We start from the raw sequence: 17537 nt of genomic DNA on the forward strand, positions 1-17537 counted from the left end.
TTCTCCCTCCTCACCTATAGCTGTCACAAACATACAATGAACTGGTCCTGACCGTAACTTAGTTGAAAGTCTTGCTTTCAACATCTTGGGATGTGCAGATAAAGACTTTATGGAGTGGTTTAACTCTCCTACATCAATACAGGATCTTGGCCATAATTGGATGCAACTCTGGACATTAATAAAGGTCACGTTGCATAACTTTGTTGAAACACTGCCATGGGCTAAAGGTGATCCGACATAGTATTAATTAAATTTCAATTCAATTCAGTTTTATTTTAATAGCGCTGTTGACAATGGTCATTGTCGCAAAGCTGCTTTACAGAATAGAAAGTAGTTTAAAAGTGTACTGTTGTTGAAATTTCCGCTGCTTCCATCCAAGGTTTGAATAGCAATATTCATATTTATATCAATATTGATATTCCATCCATCCATCCAACTGTAATCCAACTAGGGACTGTGGAGGCTACTGGTGATTACCCTGTATTTTTCCCATTTTACGACCTACGGTTAATACACACATGACAGGCAATTTTGGGAACGCCAATCAGCCTAATCTGCATTTCTTTGGACGGTGGAAGGAAACTGAAGTACCCGGAGGAAACTCGCCAAGCACCGGGAGAGCATACAAACTCTGTGCAAAAAGACCCTGACGCGGGGATCGCTCCGAGACCCTGAAGGTGTAAAGCCACAGTGCTAATCACTAAGCCAACATGCTGCCATTATTGAGGTTATAATGTTACAGCGTGTGACTTCGTTCGGCCAGAAAAAGTATGTGTGACAAATAAAGACTTCCTCTATATGAGACTGCCCTCACAAGTATATTTTGAATGAAAATGTTTCTAGCACGTGTGAAAGTACTGTACTGTACATTCGTTAACACCCATATACACACACAAAGAGAGAGAGAGAGAAAAGTACAACGCTGCGGGCTGGTCTCCACCCCACTCCACTCCTCACCGCCCAGAGAGAGGGAGAGAGAGTAAGGACAGCTCGCCGCGCCATTCTTTTCCGGTCTGCAGAAACTACTCGGTGTTCAACATGTCCCGGGTCGGCGTTTTCCGTCATGTCCTGTTCCTTTTGGTAAGTTTACTTTTAAAAAATTAATTGTTTTTCACGCTAATATCCGTAAAGGTATCCTTTCCGTTAACGCTACCGAGAGAGATAAACGGACTAAGTGTTTGCTTGTTTACCTTAAACTACCCCGAAGATAGAAACCCTGAGGCACGGGGTGAAGAGTTTAAATGGAAAAGTAGACAACACTTCATGTTCAAAACTTGTTCTCTCTCTCTCGCTTTCTCTCTCTCTCTCTCCCTCTCTCTCTGTGTGATACAAACCAGTGAATCTTAGCTTGATTGTGTAATTATGGTGTGTCAAATGAAAAGTAAAAATCCCAGCAGAACTAAATTAACCCTTCCTGGTTAACCTGGTAAATCTGAAATTCCACCACCGACACACCAGCCACCAGAGCTTTACCACATTTTGGGGATTATTCCAAGTATCGAAAATTAATTTACAGTAAAAATAAAAATACACGCTTATTTACCTCACTATCCTTATCTGGTCACTCCCTCTCTTGCTTAATAAATAACCAAAGGAACCAGGGGAACTGACTCGTGTCAGTGTAATCAGATTTTTATTTATTTTTTTAAATATAAAATGAGTCTGGTATATTCTAGATGAGAATGAAATGTCTCTGTGCCAACCTTAAATAAGAGACCATTAAGAGACATAATAGAATAAATGCGAAAAAATGCCTAAAAGAAGATATCATCCAAACATGTAGGCACCTGTAAGTGCTTTTAAAAGTGTTCTTGTGTAAAAAAATATTTGGCGGGACAAATGACAGGAGCATGACTGGTGTTCCCAGATAAAAATTGATCAAGATGGACACTTGTCTAGGCACGCATCTTAATTTGAAATGTAAAAAAAAAAAAAATTGGCAGGATATTTGAAATGGGGGTAGACATTGGAAGGTCACTGGTTTACACATGAGCTGACATTCATTATCCTTGTCTACTGAGGTGTATAATAAGATCAATATAATTCTCCCTGGATAAGGGCAACTGTTGTAGCTGTAAATGATAGCTTGGTTACTGAGATCGGATCAGGATAGTGTATCAGATGATTTACAGAGCTGCACTAGGTGTGATTAGTGTATCTGTACTTAAAAGGCTATAGAATATATTTAAGTAATATAGCACTAGCAAGAGAGTACTGCTTTATATGCTCAAATTTAGGATAACTGCATGACAATATGCAAGTTATTACTATCAAGTAACTGATACTTGACACAATACAGCAAAAATATTGTATATGTTTTTGGTCCATTCATAAAAATATGCATAGTTCCCAAAGTACACACAGCTGGTTTGAGCTTTGTGTGTTGCCATGCAACTTACAGCCTGATTGACAACCTGTCGTAAGCGTATTAATGATTTCTGTGACATACGTTTGTTAAATTTGAAATTTTAGGTATTAATCCCTGACAAGTGGAGGGACACAAAGAGTTAAATATCCCAGTGCTGTTGTACTAATTATTTTCGCACACCACTTGTCCAATAAAACTAGTATTAATGGTGTCAGACAAACACAAGAAAGTTCTTTTGCTACTGCACTCCCCTGACTTACAAATAAGTACTGTAGGAGTTTAGGTGTTTTATATCTGCTGTTGACAAGTATGTCCTTTGGAACAAAATTCAAAGACATGACATAAAGAGAATTGATTTTAAAGCCTTAAAGCAGATTTGTCAATCCACTGCAGCCAAGTGAATAAATTACCCATCATAATTAGTCAGCGTGGTAGCTTAGCATGTGGTCAAATGTCTGCCATTTTACAAGCCGTCACACAAACCAGTGTGCGTGCATGTGTCATTTACCGTTTAATGTTCTTTTGCAAATATGTTTGGATGTTTTTTTAAACCAAACTCAGTGCCAGATATATTAAAATATTAAAAATAAAACCTTGCAAAAAAAGGAATTTACTATTTTTTGGGTAGTTTTGTAGTTTGAGCATAATCCTATGAAACAAATAATGTATAGATTAAAAAAAGCTGTATTTTTTTGTGTGACTGGGTGGCATGGTGGCGTTTTTTCCCCACAGTCCAAAGATATTCAGATTAGGCTAATTGGTGTTTGCAAATTGCTCATAGTGTGCAGGCGTGTACTTGCTTGTGCCCTGAGATTGATTTACCTTGTCTAGGGGTGTACCCTAGCTAGTGCCCTGCCCTGTACAGGATAAGGAGTATAGATAACGAGTGAGTGAGTGGAGTGACTGAAGAATGCCACAAGATATTATTTCACTTGCAAAGCATTAAAAAAAAACAGAAGTAGACATGTAACCAAATGTTTTACATCATATTTGATATAATATCATTTTGATGATACACTTCATTTTTAAAGTTTCTTTTTCACTAACAGCTGTGCCGTATCAAGTAAACTGAAAAATTGATTTGAGTGATACTCTTGTTTAACCTCTAAAATTAATGTGATCTGTGTACCAAATCCATTAAAATGGTATGAAATAATGCAGCCAATCATTAGAAAATCTTCATAAAATTTATTTTAATTCACTATAGTATAATAATCATTAATATAAAATTATATACAAAAGTATTGTATTAACAATTAGAAAATGTTCAAGTTGGCTATTTCATTTCTGTGTGGAAGGAGTAGGAGAAGGAGTTTGGAAATGCATACAACATATTTGAGAGAAACTGGAAATGTGTCATTTCCTGCAACTGTTTAAACCAAACAGCAGCTTGAATGCAGTTTTGATGTAGAGTGTGGTCTTAATTCCGGGAAAGACAAAATCTTTTCTTTAAAAAAGCCTTTTCTTGATGTGATTTTAAAAATAAAAACTTGTACTCTTTACTTTTATCTCTATTCCAACATAGTAAACATTACCGAAGGATTAAGAAACAGAAGAGAAGGACATGTACAAGACACTGACTGCTTTATATAAAAATCAGTTACATCCTTTGCTACACAGTATTGGCACAAGTGCTGATATAATAAAGGACAGGTTCACCGATAGCAGTAAATGGGAGACAGAATGTACTGCTGGCAGTAAAATATTTTTGGGTCCTGCACAGTTTGTGCTTTAGTTTATAGCATGAGTTGTGCTAGACACAAATAAATCTAAAGAAGAACCAGAGCTTACATCTTTTACTTTTTTTTTTCAGTTTATGTGTTATTGTGTGGAGTCCTGTGTCCAGAAGTATATCCAAGTACAGGTTCCTGAAATGCTCGAGCCTGGTTATGTTGTTTCTCAAGGTATAGTACAGTGTTTTCTGATTGCTACAGTTAAGTGCATCACATTAAACATTATTAGCATTTTAAAAAAAAAAATACATTATAAACTTGTTGCTCTTTCCATAGTGAATTTGGACGATTGTGGAGACGGGCCTCTGGGGTTAATCTCCAGTGATCCAGATTTCACAGTACAAATGGATGGCACCATTCAGGCTGTACTTGTAACCATGATACCAGAAGAGGGCAGGTCTTTCTGGATAACTGTCCATGACAGGAAGGGTCACAGGTGGTTTGTGGATGTGATCCTCTCCCCCCCTGGTCAGGTAATGCACAATATTCATGCAACAGTATTCACATTAATTCAGATTTACTCAAAACAGATGGAACATGGATGGACTTAGTTTCTCCGTTGATTATATGTGTAGGTGTCTAGCAATGCAGTTCTCAGACGCTCCAAAAGGAGATGGAGTCCTCCACCTTTTAGTATCAAGGAGAATGACAAGGGTCCTTTTCCAAAGCAAATGGAGATGGTAATGCCCTCAGCTTTTCATCATTTTTTCATGACATTTTCATTTCATTCATCATCTTTTTCATACTAATTGTCTTGTATAAATAAACCCCAAGCAGTTACATTTTTCTGTTTCCATTCTCTTTATTTTGCTTTAAAGGCCATTACACCTTAACCTTTATTCTGTATTTTCTGATTGGTCACATTTTTGCCAATTTATTTCATGTGCATGTGTTTATGTTGTGTTTCTCTTTCTTGCTAGATTGCATCAGATTCCTCAGTAAATTACTCGGTTTATTACAAAATTGGTGGAAGTGGTGTTGACACTCCCCCCATGAATCTTTTCTCAGTTACAAGGAATGGAATGTTAAGTGTACTTAGAACCGTTGACCGTGAGCAGTATGATAAGATTGTAGTAAGTAAACATATATTTACTCCTATACAGTATTCTTGTTAACACAAAAACAGAAAGACTCAGACCCAGGATTTAAATGCATTAAGTAAAAATAAATTTAAGCAATCTAAATTATGCCATCATTTTTAGAAGTGCATTTTAATAAGTTTAGGTCAGAAAATGAGAACCACTCAAATGAGATTATGTATCGTATTACACTTCAGGAAAAGTCTGGAGTATGCATGAATCCCTAAGAACACCAGTCTTTTCTCTCAGTTTACAGCTTATGCCTACAACACCCATAGCGATCAACAGACTGACGACCCACTTCCAATCACTGTGCTCGTAGAGGATGAGAATGACAATGCTCCAGAGTTCGCTGGCCCTATGTTATATGCTGTGCAGGAGAAATGCCCCATGAGTAAGTATGAGATGTAGAGAGATGCAAATGTAAGCAGCTGGACACTATGTACAGTACCCTGCTACCAGCCCACGAAGGTGTGTGCCAACCTGCTATTAGTCACTTCATTCTGGTAAACCCAACCTATCATACTGATAAAAATCTTTTGAGTATGAATATGAAAGCTGGTATGTGATATAGTTTATGTCAAGTTCAAAATTTAACTTTCTACTCTGTCTTAAGGCACTGTCGTTGGTAAAGTGATAGCAACAGATAAAGACCAACCGGGCACCCTGCACACCAAGATTAAATTCACTTTACGGAATGGCACGGACCTGTTCAAGATTGACCCATACTCTGGAGAGATCAGTGCTATTACCAACACATTGGACAGAGAGGTATTTCCTGCCTATAAATTCCCAAATATATTCATGTATGTTGTGGGTATGACTGTACAATTGTCTTTTTGTGTATATCTATGTGTGTGTTTTTTTTTTACTTCTAATATAGAGAGCATTAGAATAACTTCCAGATTACAAATGTTGTGTGATATAATTTGAGCAACACAGTACATGAATTTTGAATATGTGAGCATGTTCATGTACTTGCCTTTAGGATTCATAAAATGTCTCTTATTTCAGTCCCATTTCAGTCTAATTTCAGTTTCAATAACATTATAATAATTCATATTATAAATATTTACAATTGTGTTTTCCTTCAGACATCAGAGAAGTACATTCTTGAAATAGAGATCAGAGACATGGCTGGAGATCCGAGTGGCCTTTTTAACGTAGGGAGGGCTGTGGTGTCTCTGAATGATATCAATGATAATCCACCTACCTTTGCACAACCACTGGTAAGTTGAGCATTTTTCTTTGCAGTCTGTCTTAGGTCAAAGATAACTAACTTTTTATGTTAAAAATGTACAACTACTGTATAGTCTTGTGAAAAGTTTTTTTTTTTGCATATTTGGGACACTTCAAAAATAAAGATCATAAAAAAATTATAATATTACACAAAGATAACTCGATTAAATATAAAATGAATTTTTTTTAATGATTTAATTTATTAAGGGAAAAAGCTTTCCAAACCTACCTGGTAGCATGCAGAGTTCCCTGTTTGACTATTGGTATGATGTTTTTTTATGAAACGCTGTGTTAAGCAAGTTTTACACCAGATGTAGTGGGACAAACATCTTCCAAAACAGTTTCATGTTTGTCTTATTAGTCCACAGCATGTTTGCCCAAAAGTCTTGGAGATGATCAAGATATTTTTTGGCAAATGTGAGAACCCTTTGTGTTCCTTTTGGCCAGCTGTGTCTTTGGCCTTGGAACTCTATTATGGATGCCATTTTTGCCCAGTCTTATTCTTTCTTATTGTTAAATTATGAACACTGATCCTAACTTAGGCAAGTGAGGCCTGCAGTTCTTTAGATGATATTCTGGGTCCTTTTATGAGCTCCTGGGTGAGTCATCTTTGTGTTAATTTGGCAGGTATTCACCATTGTTTAGATTTTTCTTCGTTTGTGGATAATGGCTCTTACTGTGGTTCACTGGAGCCCCAGAGCCTCAGAAATTTCAGACTGATATGTCAATGTATATGTTGGATTTCTTAAGGTTGTCTTGCTTTTTTGACTTTTAGCATGCTTCACTTTGTCAGACAGGTTCTATTTAGGCCTGGGTTTGCAAGTGAAACTTAACTCAGCTTCCCAAAACTCACAGTTCATTCATGAATTAAAAAGGGATATATTTAAAAACTAAATTTTATATTTACTCAGATTATATTTGTGTAATATTGAAATTTGCCTGACAATCTGAAATTTCTTTTAAAAGATTTGTATGGCTTTGCTTTATTATGGAAAAACCAAATCCCTATTCCTACCATGTTTTAAAAAAAAATATATTGCTCCTGATATATTATTTACTGTGTTTCTGCAATAGTACAAAGGCCAGGTGGCAGAGAACAAAGCAGATGTGATGGTCCTTAGGATCCCTGTGGAGGACAGGGACTTGAAGAACACCCCCAACTGGAAAGCAGTGTACAGCATAACCAAGGGCAACGAGACTGGCAATTTCAACATCAAAACTGATCCGGTCACAAATGATGCACTGCTTTACGTCACAAAGGTGAGAGGACAGAGAGCAGGCTTGAATTATATTTCTTAAGGCTGGTTGAATATTGCTTTGGCATACAAATAATGAAGTGGCGCCGTAATCATGGTCAAAGGCAGTACTTTCTTCCACTACTCACGCCATTGAGATGAACCTGATCAGCCTCATGGTGGCACTATAGCACAGCGCTGTTTTCTGATTCTTTTTATCATTTTGGACCATTTTGCCATTTGAACTATTTAGATCAGTCTGTGGTTATTGTATGTAAATCGCACATCATATAACAGTTAGTTCGGACGGAGTAATCTGATCGGATGAGAGGCATTCCACGATTGGTTATATAGAGCACAACAGCACTGGGTCATGTAACTATATATATGTCTGATAAAGTCCACAGTTAAAACCGGTTACAGATTCATTTTCAGCAAAAGCTGAGAAAACACCTCTAATAACATTGTGATCTTAAACACTTTGTCTACTTAGTAGCTGCTCCCAAATTGTCCCTTAACTTTTTCATTGTGGTTTTTCTTTTCTTTTTTTTTAATGGCTTCCTAGCTTCTAGGAGTCTGAATCCCAAATCCGTCTGTAACCCTTTATTTATGACACTAGTTGTTGTGTAAAACAAGGGACTGTACACCATAAATAACGCATTAGCTTACCATATATAAATTAATATAGAAATATAAAGTAAATCTTGGAAGTTCCTCAAAACTGTCCAAGGGTTATTTTGCTCACATCCTTGGTTTATTTTGCTCACGTTTTGGCTACATAGTGCTTGTAAGAATTTAAAACTACTGTCACCTGTTCACCAGCTCCACCAGTCATGGTTAGTTCATCTTAGCCTTGTTGTTGTAGTTGTGTGTTATATGTGGCTGAGACCTTAGTAAAGTACTTTAGAACATTTTGCATGAGCCTTTTTAAAGTCTTTCTTATGGAGGTTATGAATGCATTTAGTGGTAGTTTGTTTGTCTTTGATGCATTTATTTTCCTAAAAACCTTTGTGAGATTTTGCATGTGTTCATTTTAGTAGATTTACTGTGTCAGCACTTGAGTTATTGAGCAGGATGTGAGAGAGTCTGCTTGAGCGCTGCCCTGCCAGATATGTTTGTTTTGTGTTTTTAGACTCAGCCACACCCTGTCTTTAGACCAGCAGGATAAGACATGTTGAATTCTCCTTACAATGTCTAATATATTTTTTTATTTCCTTAGTGTATCCAAGTATTAAAAGATAATCAATCCATACATAAAAAACAACAAATGTGACAAATTTTTGTACAAATGTTATCTAACATACAAACACATTATAGTGATTTATTATTTTTTTTACTATACATGCTCCAGCATAAATGCCCCAGTATTTCCTGTCCTATTTCCTGTCCTAAATTTGACTCTTCTCTTATAACCAGCCTCTGGATTATGAGAAGCAGCAGAAAGTAAACCTAGAAGTGATGGCGCAAAATGAGGTTCCTCTAGTAGGAACCACCTCCACCTGGCAGAAAGTACCTGTTGAGGTCCAAGTGGAAGATGTTGACGAAGGACCAGAATTTTCTACATCTATACTCTTGCTTAAAGTTAAAGAGAATGTAGCCAATGGGACTCTAATCGGAACGTACACAGCCATAGATCCAGAGACTAAAAGCAACAAGGATATAAAGTAAGGACTGAGTTTCTATGAAAATCTTTTTTGCCATGCCAGTAATGTTATGAACCACTTGTGAGGTCAACAAAAAATAACAAACATAATAATTAGGAAAAACAATCCCTATGTGTTTTTCGGCAGATATTATAAGTTGACTGACCGAGGCTCCTGGATCAATGTGATGGATACCACTGGCGAGCTGAGGACAGCAATGACCATTGACAGAGAATCACCACTTGTATATGATAATACTTATAACATCACTCTCAAAGCGGTGGATAGGAGTAAGTACATCTGTAACAGAAGTACTGATGCCTGGTCAAAGCATAAACATTCAGATGCAGTGTCAAGTTTCAGATTGTTCATAATTGTAGAGCCTAAATTTGTATGGCTCAACATTATTTAGAAAATACAGCATGTTCCAGGTCTAAATAAACAATATAGGGCTTTGGTAATTCTAAATGAACTATCAGAGTAATAGTTTTAAAATATGCCCTCTATGGGCTTTGGTTATAAATGCATCGAACATCATTTTCCCTTACAATAGCAGCATCCATTATGCATGAGTCCATATGTTTAAAACCTGGACTGGATATGTTGTGTGTGTGTGTGCGTGTGTGTGTGTACAAATATTGAGGTAAACACTATTTCAATCTTTTTTCTTCAACATTACTGTAGGTGTGCAGTAGGTTGGTCATAATGCTATAACACCACACAAAAAAAAAATCCTTTTCCCTCTTTACTTCTAGGTCAGAAGTCTGGCACTGGTACAGTAGTGATTCTCATTGAGGATGTTAATGATAATGTCCCAGTTATCACTAAACCAGACCAAGTAATTTGCAGCAAAGATGTTACTGGGAGTTCCATTCTCATTGAAGCTAATGACCTCGACCAGAAGCCATACTCCGATCCTTTCAGCTTTGAATTGGGAAGTGGGACTGATGGGCAGTGGAAGATAACTAGTACTACAGGTATGTCAAGAGGACAACAAGATCTCTGTACAGAAAATTAAATAGAATAGAAATAAATATAATTTTGTGTAGTAAAACTGTACAAATACAATTAGCCCATATGCTTTCATTTTCACTTTTATAAGGCATCATATCTTTTCTCTTTAGCTACCTCAGCAAAGCTACAGCCAGTTGTGGCTTTGCCCAATGGTCAGTACCAAGTCCCCATACTAGTAAATGACCTTCAGGGTTTTGGGAAAGAGCAAACGGTGACTGTGCGAGTATGCGATTGTACGAAGGGGGGAGTGTGTGCACCTCAGAATCTATCCACCACACTGGGAGTGTGGGGTGTCCTCGCCATGCTGTTGGGCCTACTGCTGCTTCTACTGCTCTGTAAGTGCCCCTTTCTGTCTATGCCATGAGTTACAAACACTTAATCTTTACCAGAAAACTGTTATATTGATATAGCTGTATGCAGGTGGCCAGGCACATGCCCTTAATGCCACATTCTTGTATGGATCATCACAGTCTTTAACTAACTAGATGATTTATAATCACATTTTTTATTAATATATTTTTAAGCAAGTTTCAAGCAAAGTTGTTTTCATATTAAACTGCAAACAGAGTTGTATTGTTTATATGTCATGCTTGTCATATCCTAATGATTGAAAGGATTATATACAATACATAATTTAAAGCTCTAAAAATGATGTGCACAGACCGGCATGTTTGATCTTTCTTTTTTTCTTTGCAACAGTTCTGCTATGTGCATTTGTGTGTAGCACAAAAGGAGAGAAAATGGCTATGCTTGATGATGCTGTAGATGGTGGGATGCTGCTCAAATCCAACTTAGAAGCTCCTGGGGAGGAAGTGGTGAGAGCACGTTTTCAATCTCTGTCCAATTGCCATAAAATATCAATGTTTTAAATGTTATTTTTTTAACATAAATGCTGTGGCACAGCTTGATACAAAAGTTTTGTTAAGTACAGCCATAATTTTTAACAGTGTGCTTAAATACATAATGTGGCCAAAAATATGCGGACACCTTACAGTCACAGCCATACTGTATATGTTCCCTTCTGAAATATGAAGACATGTATGATTAAGGCTGTCTCTCTGTGCTGTAGATTTATAATTCCCTTTTTATTGGAAGTAAGATGCCCAAAACATGACAGTGTGTCCTTCACATAGCTTTGCCCTTAACCCTGCTTAATACCTTTTGAATGAACGAAACCAGTGACCGCACCCAGGTTCTTTTAGCTAAATAAGAACAAATCTGCACAGCTATGCTAGTGGATAGAGCCAAATGGTCAGATGTATACCCATTTTGGGCTATATTATGTATGTAATTATGTAATTAATGGTTCTTTATAATGTAAAATTGAATTATAGCATATTATAATATACTATTGTATATCGTGAACAGAAAGACGAATTGATACTGATTTCTGGCAGTGGGGAAATGATGGACTTTTCTAAAGGAACAGGCATGCTGGAGCATCAGACCCAGCTGAGCTCATTCGATACAGGTTTTGGACAGAAGCAAAATTTTGACAGCATGAGGCACAACAGCATTCAGGGCTTCATGACCAACACATTACCCCATGGACAGTACAGCACTGGCACATATGGCAACTCCTATAAGAAATACTCAACCATGTCAACAATGGATGGGTGGAGGGAGAATATGATTCAGCTCGATACAGTAAGTGGAGCTGGTAACCGTAAAGCATTTTACCAACGCTCAAATATACACAGATAACTACTATAACTTAGCAGACATTATGCCCTAAAGCACCTGGTATCATCTTGCATACCTTCCATTTCTTTTCCCTTTCATTCAACACTTTCTCTTTTGGTATCTTGAAACATTTTCTGCTGCTTTCATTTCACTTCATTTTGCCTACTTCATTTCTTTGTGGCAGAAACTGGCCTACTTTCGAGAGGATGCTGATACGCGATATGCAGAGGATATCCTGAAGCCTTATGGGTATGAGGGAGTGGGCTCTCCTGCAGGGTCTGTTGGGTGCTGTAGTGACCTTGCTGAAAAGGAGTCACTGGATTTCCTCGATTCGCTTGGTCCAAAGTTCAAAACTCTTTCTGATGTATGCACAAGCAAATGACAGAGTGGAGAGCGGTAAAATGGGTAGAGTTAAAGATAAGAAAATAGGGGAAATTACCTGAGATCTTTTGGGGTTATTAGAATGCACCTGTCTTTCCTGAGAGAAGAAGAGAATTAGGAGAAATGCGGACACCCTGGATGTTGTGAACACTAGTCACAGAAATCTCTCACCAAACACTGAAGCCTTATGTATTACTATCTGGAATTAGCACCAGAAAAAAGACTGCTCCTTTCAGATTAAGTGTGCAAAGTATGTGTGTGTTTTTTCTTTTTTGTTTGTTTTTTGATTGGTTTGTTACTAGTGTAGGCTGGATATCACTGACGAAGCACTGTCAAATCCAAAGTTGAATTTTTTTTAATGATTATATTTTTAATGTGTAAAAAAAACTATTTTCCATAGAGACTGTAAGACTAACATGCCGCTGGCATTACCCAGATTTTTAAATGAGTTTTTCAAAAAACAACAACAACAACAAAAAAAAAAACATACCGGATGCCACTTCCCTCTAACGTGATTAAATTCTATTTCCATTTTTACAGAAGACTACAAGCAATTTCTTTTTGCTTTTGTTTATGCTATAAAATGGCTTGCTTTTAAGATTTTAATTATAACTTGATGTAATGAATAAAATTTTCAGATGCATGTAGTTCCCTCAGGATTATAAGGTTCTGTCTGCATTCTGAGCAGTTGTGAGAAATTGACATTTGAAATGTACATTTTTGCAGTCCAGATAGCAAAACTGTGCTGTGCCTTTTATTCTCCAAATAAAAAGTCCAAAAACCATATAAAAACTACTACTAAAAAAAAAAAAAACTTGTACATTGTCACAGAATAAGAAAATGTGAATAACGGAATTTTAACAAAAAGTCAGATATAACCTTATAATTCCAAGTGGACAATGTCTTTCCACATTTTACATGTTGTCTCTATAGGGGATGTTGGTGCTGGTATATTGCTAGTGTCTACTAGAACCCTGTCATAGCGGTTCTTAATATTAAGGGACTGATGGGTTCTCTAAACATTTGATATAATATTCTATCTGAATATGAGAATATTGGGAGTAGTTTGTGTCTTAAAAATGAAGTGACTGTAAGTTTAAGCAGGAATTACAGAGACTGACAGGTTCTTTGTATTGACTCTGCATTTTGTGTTTCATGCAAGATGAGGTTGTGTGAGGCACAGAAACTCATCAAACCAAACTCATTCCACTGTTTTTTTTTTTATATATATAAATAACTGTTGTTAATGTATGCTTTTGTATAAAATTTGTCTTAACTTCTTTTTTTTTTTTTTTTTTTACACTAAATCTTCACTAAGATTGCACAATAAAATATGCTTGGGTAAGATAAAGCAAAATAAATGAATAAAAAGAACCCTTTTAAAGCATTTAGTTTATGCTATAAATGTCCTGCACATACTACATATGAAATAAAACACAGCGGGACATTAGCAACAATGGGGAAGAATGCAGTTTTAAAATGTTCTTTTATTCGTATACTGCACCAAATGATTAACAATTACAACTCAGAATTTCAAAGCACACTCGTTGTGCTTTTTATTTGTTTATGGTTACATTCAATCTTATAGATTATTTGCAAGTCTTGACTAGCCACTCATCATCTCTTTGGTGAAGTGATTAAACGCACATCTTATCAAGATACAGTAAATAAGCAGTAAATTCCTCAGTCTTGACATTCCTGTAGTGAAAATCTTCCTGATTGTTGTGTACCACAGACACTGGGGACCTCCTTTCTTTTCCTTGTAGAAAACATCAATTGTTGGATGTCTTTTCCTTGATAAATTATGACTGTTATATTGGCATATCTTTTAAGTCTTAAAATCAATTTAGTTTGATGACCCTGAATGCAGATGGTAACATATTAAAATGAAAACCATACCATTTAAAGGTTTAACTGCGCTGTGGTAAAAGATAGTGTCATAAATGTCTAAATCTAAAATCATTGCCTTTTCGATCCAAAGTAGTTAATTATTACCTTTTTTCAGGTATAGTTGATTTTTGTTCTCTCTTTCTTTTTTTGTATGTTTCTCTTAGAATCAAATTTACACTACTGTTCAGAAGTCTTAAGCCACCCCTCAATTCTTCATATTAAATTAAATAGTGTAGATCATATAGAAATAGGAACATTTTCTTGTGACAGGCTGCAAAGTACTTAAATATACTATTTAAAAATTGTTTATGTAACAACCTCAGCAGCAACCTCATTTCCCCTCTTGTTCATTTCAGCCACTCAGCAATCAGCAGTATACTAATTATCGGCCTGATCATGTGATAGTCTTCGCCTATTTCTTACTGGTTCATACCTTAAGTTCATACCTTAAGTTGCTTTTTATGCATAACTTTTCATAGGTCACTGTGTGGCTTATAACTAACCAAAACATATTTTAGAAACTGGTCAGATACATAAACCAGACTAAAATATAGAAGCAAAAAAAATCCCTCAGGAAGCCTGGAGAACTTTTGCTTGAAACCACATTAAAATAAAAGAAATTTTGACTCTTTAAAAGCATACTATGTTATACTATGCCAAGAAACTAACAGAAATGGAAGTGCATTCAGATAGTAGAATACATTTAGCCCACTTGATATGATATAATGTAAAAGTAAAGAGTACACAGACAGAAGCCACAGATAGCATTCTTTAAGCATATATCTAAGCCAGTTGTATAATAAAAATGACAAATAGTGGTGACAGTTTTATGCGATTTGAAGAAGTAGGAAGTCTTTAGCACACAAGGTCCTGGCTTGATGGCTAAGCTCAATCTTAAAGTGATTTTCACTACGTACAGTTTTAGCAAAGTTAAAAGACTGAGCATGGTATGCAAGATAACCACAGGTCAAGAGGTGGGTGAATATCACAAAGAAGCTTTTCCAGCAACACAGGTTCAAACCCTATTTATGTATGATGCCATGAATCTCGGAGGACCTCATTCAACCAGAGAAAAGCAGAAACGTACTTAACTGCTGTTATCTACAGACTGATGACACTATTAAGAGAAAATCTATATGTTGAGAGCATAGTGCAACAGTAACTGTGGTGTTCTGTTCTGATTGCTTCCACTTCAAGCACATGTTGATTAGGAAGTCATCCCAACAAGTAACTGACTTATTTTTTTTTACTGCGCCTTATGTGTTTTGTGCCCAAAATCATATGGTTTTGCATTTTCATCTGTGTAAAAGAGAGTGGTGATCAATGACCTGGCTTTACTGTACAAACAATTTATTAATTGTGTATGTGTAGGTAAGTGTAGTTTCTGTTCCACTTGTCTCTGCATGATGTTTGTTCTCATCCTGTGAAATGTGTTGCCAAGGTCACAGTCCTGTAGTTTAATCAAATAACTGATTCTACCATGGCAACAAAAAGTCTTGGGACATGGTAGCAGAGCTTTCATTTTATTCAATGAAATTGGATTTGGATGAATAGAAAGCTTTATACAGTAGTACAAAGACAGATAATTGGTTAGAGGCATGGAATGTGCTACAGATTTAGCAAATATATGAAGCTGCAGAAGGTTGTGTCTCAAATCTCATACAGCAAGTGGCCGGAAAAGGTGCTGAAGAGGTTCTGTGTGTCCTTAAGTGTTCTGTCACTCTTGGTCAGGCGCACATACACCCGGTCACCAACTCTTAGTTGCAAGATTGCACTGTTACTGGCTGTGTCAGTGTGGAGCGCGTCTACCGCTACTGCACTTGCCACAATCTGCACATACACAAACAAACACAATAAATAACAAATTACTTTAATTGCAGTTTCTCTAATTTGTAATGTCTCAGATTTGTTCATGTGCTTAGTAGTTATTTTAGATTAAGGGTTGTTTATCTCCTGTTTATAATAAATATATGCATTTTATGTAAAAAAAAAATATAATGAAAAATAACATGAATGGTGTATGTTGAATAATATTCTATATCATGCGAATACTCTAAGAAGACAAAATTTTATGGCAATTTTCTACCTTTTGGTCGTTGAGCACCAGGTCGACTCTAAGGCTGAGACCATTCTTTACTATGTGGTAACTGAAGTGGTACACGCCAGCTAAATTACAGGTGAAAGTTCCAGTCGAGGATTCGTAGCGACCACCCAGATTTGTCATCACCATACTGAATTTTAGAATTTCTTCATTTCCAAAGTCTTCTTTCAGGGCTGCGTAAAAGGCCACTGGTCCCTTTGCAAGAGCTCCCTTTCCAGGTGGTCCAGGTGGTCCAGGAGGTCCTGCTTTTCCTGGCGGCCCTACAGGACCCACAGGACCCCCTCCAGAAGAAGAAAGAGGGATGACCAGACCATTGGCAGCCAGGTCATGTGCACCACTTTGGCTTTGGAAAGGGTCACAAACAAGTCTGCAGGATCCAGGCTGGGTCACTCCTTCCAAGCTCCTAAAAGTTAATATTAGTACTGTTAGCAATGCTAAGGACCTGAGCCCAGCCATCTTAGTCCTACTACAGATATCTGAGAAATGACACTTTTTTAACTCTACCCTGGAATACAATTGCAGCTCGAATGAAGTGATAAGAGGAATTAGAGAGTTGTAATGTAAAACCTTGTTGGATTCTTTAGCATCAGCGAAAGTAGGAAACTTCCCCATTAATCACATGCGGGTTTATTTCACAACGCAAGAGTTTCCAAAGGCCAATGGTTCCTAACAAAGTTCACAGTGTTCTGAGTAAGATGCAACACTCTTTTTGCTAGTGCATTTTCGATCTTAAAACTGAGTAACACTCTTGGACAGATGCACATGCAGAGTTAACTTGGGTACAGAATATTATTCTGTGATTTTAGTATAGATGTATGACACCCAGTCTGCTAAATAACCAACTGTTCCAACAGTTCCAAATAAAATGCCAGTGCAGTACATGTGTATACACACACAACTTGCAAATGCTTGTAGTATAATCAGAAAATTGTGTTTAAGTGTTCTTCACAAATATATGAAAAGGAGCATTAAACATTTAGCAGAAATGTATCTTTCCTCAACAAAGATTGGTCTGTGGTGTTGAACAACAAGACCAAGTTAATAATACATGGAATAATAAATATTATCCTTCTCTACAGTTCCATTTTTCACACAATTTTATATAATCGTTCAAATATCACTCTTATTTTTTCACCCTGTATAACATAATTCATGATGTTTTAGTGCTGTA

The 17537-nt window shown here is 36.7% G+C and overlaps 2 protein-coding genes across 2 annotated transcripts; one reads left to right on the top strand and one right to left on the bottom strand.

Moving 5' to 3' along the window:
- The first annotated feature begins 933 nt into the window (after nt 1-933).
- dsc2l (desmocollin 2 like) lies at nt 934-13918 on the top strand. Its single transcript, XM_053488963.1, has 16 exons — nt 934-1080; nt 4182-4272; nt 4378-4574; nt 4677-4781; nt 5022-5174; nt 5430-5574; nt 5797-5951; nt 6275-6409; nt 7494-7679; nt 9071-9318; nt 9445-9587; nt 10053-10274; nt 10422-10646; nt 11011-11126; nt 11680-11958; nt 12179-13918. The coding sequence occupies exons 1-16, from the start codon at nt 1039-1041 to the stop codon at nt 12374-12376; spliced, it is 2640 nt and encodes an 879-aa protein (XP_053344938.1). The 5' UTR covers nt 934-1038; the 3' UTR covers nt 12377-13918.
- Nucleotides 13919-15772: 1854 nt separating this feature from the next.
- Nucleotides 15773-16908, bottom strand: si:dkey-5n18.1 (uncharacterized protein LOC570444 homolog). The gene is made up of 2 exons (XM_053488964.1): nt 16352-16908; nt 15773-16095 (listed from the first exon to the last, which is right to left on the bottom strand). The coding sequence occupies exons 1-2, from the start codon at nt 16820-16822 to the stop codon at nt 15916-15918; spliced, it is 651 nt and encodes a 216-aa protein (XP_053344939.1). The 5' UTR covers nt 16823-16908; the 3' UTR covers nt 15773-15915.
- Nucleotides 16909-17537: the final 629 nt, after the last annotated feature.

Source organism: Clarias gariepinus, chromosome 27, assembly GCF_024256425.1.
Source record: "Clarias gariepinus isolate MV-2021 ecotype Netherlands chromosome 27, CGAR_prim_01v2, whole genome shotgun sequence".
NCBI lineage: Eukaryota > Metazoa > Chordata > Actinopteri > Siluriformes > Clariidae > Clarias > Clarias gariepinus.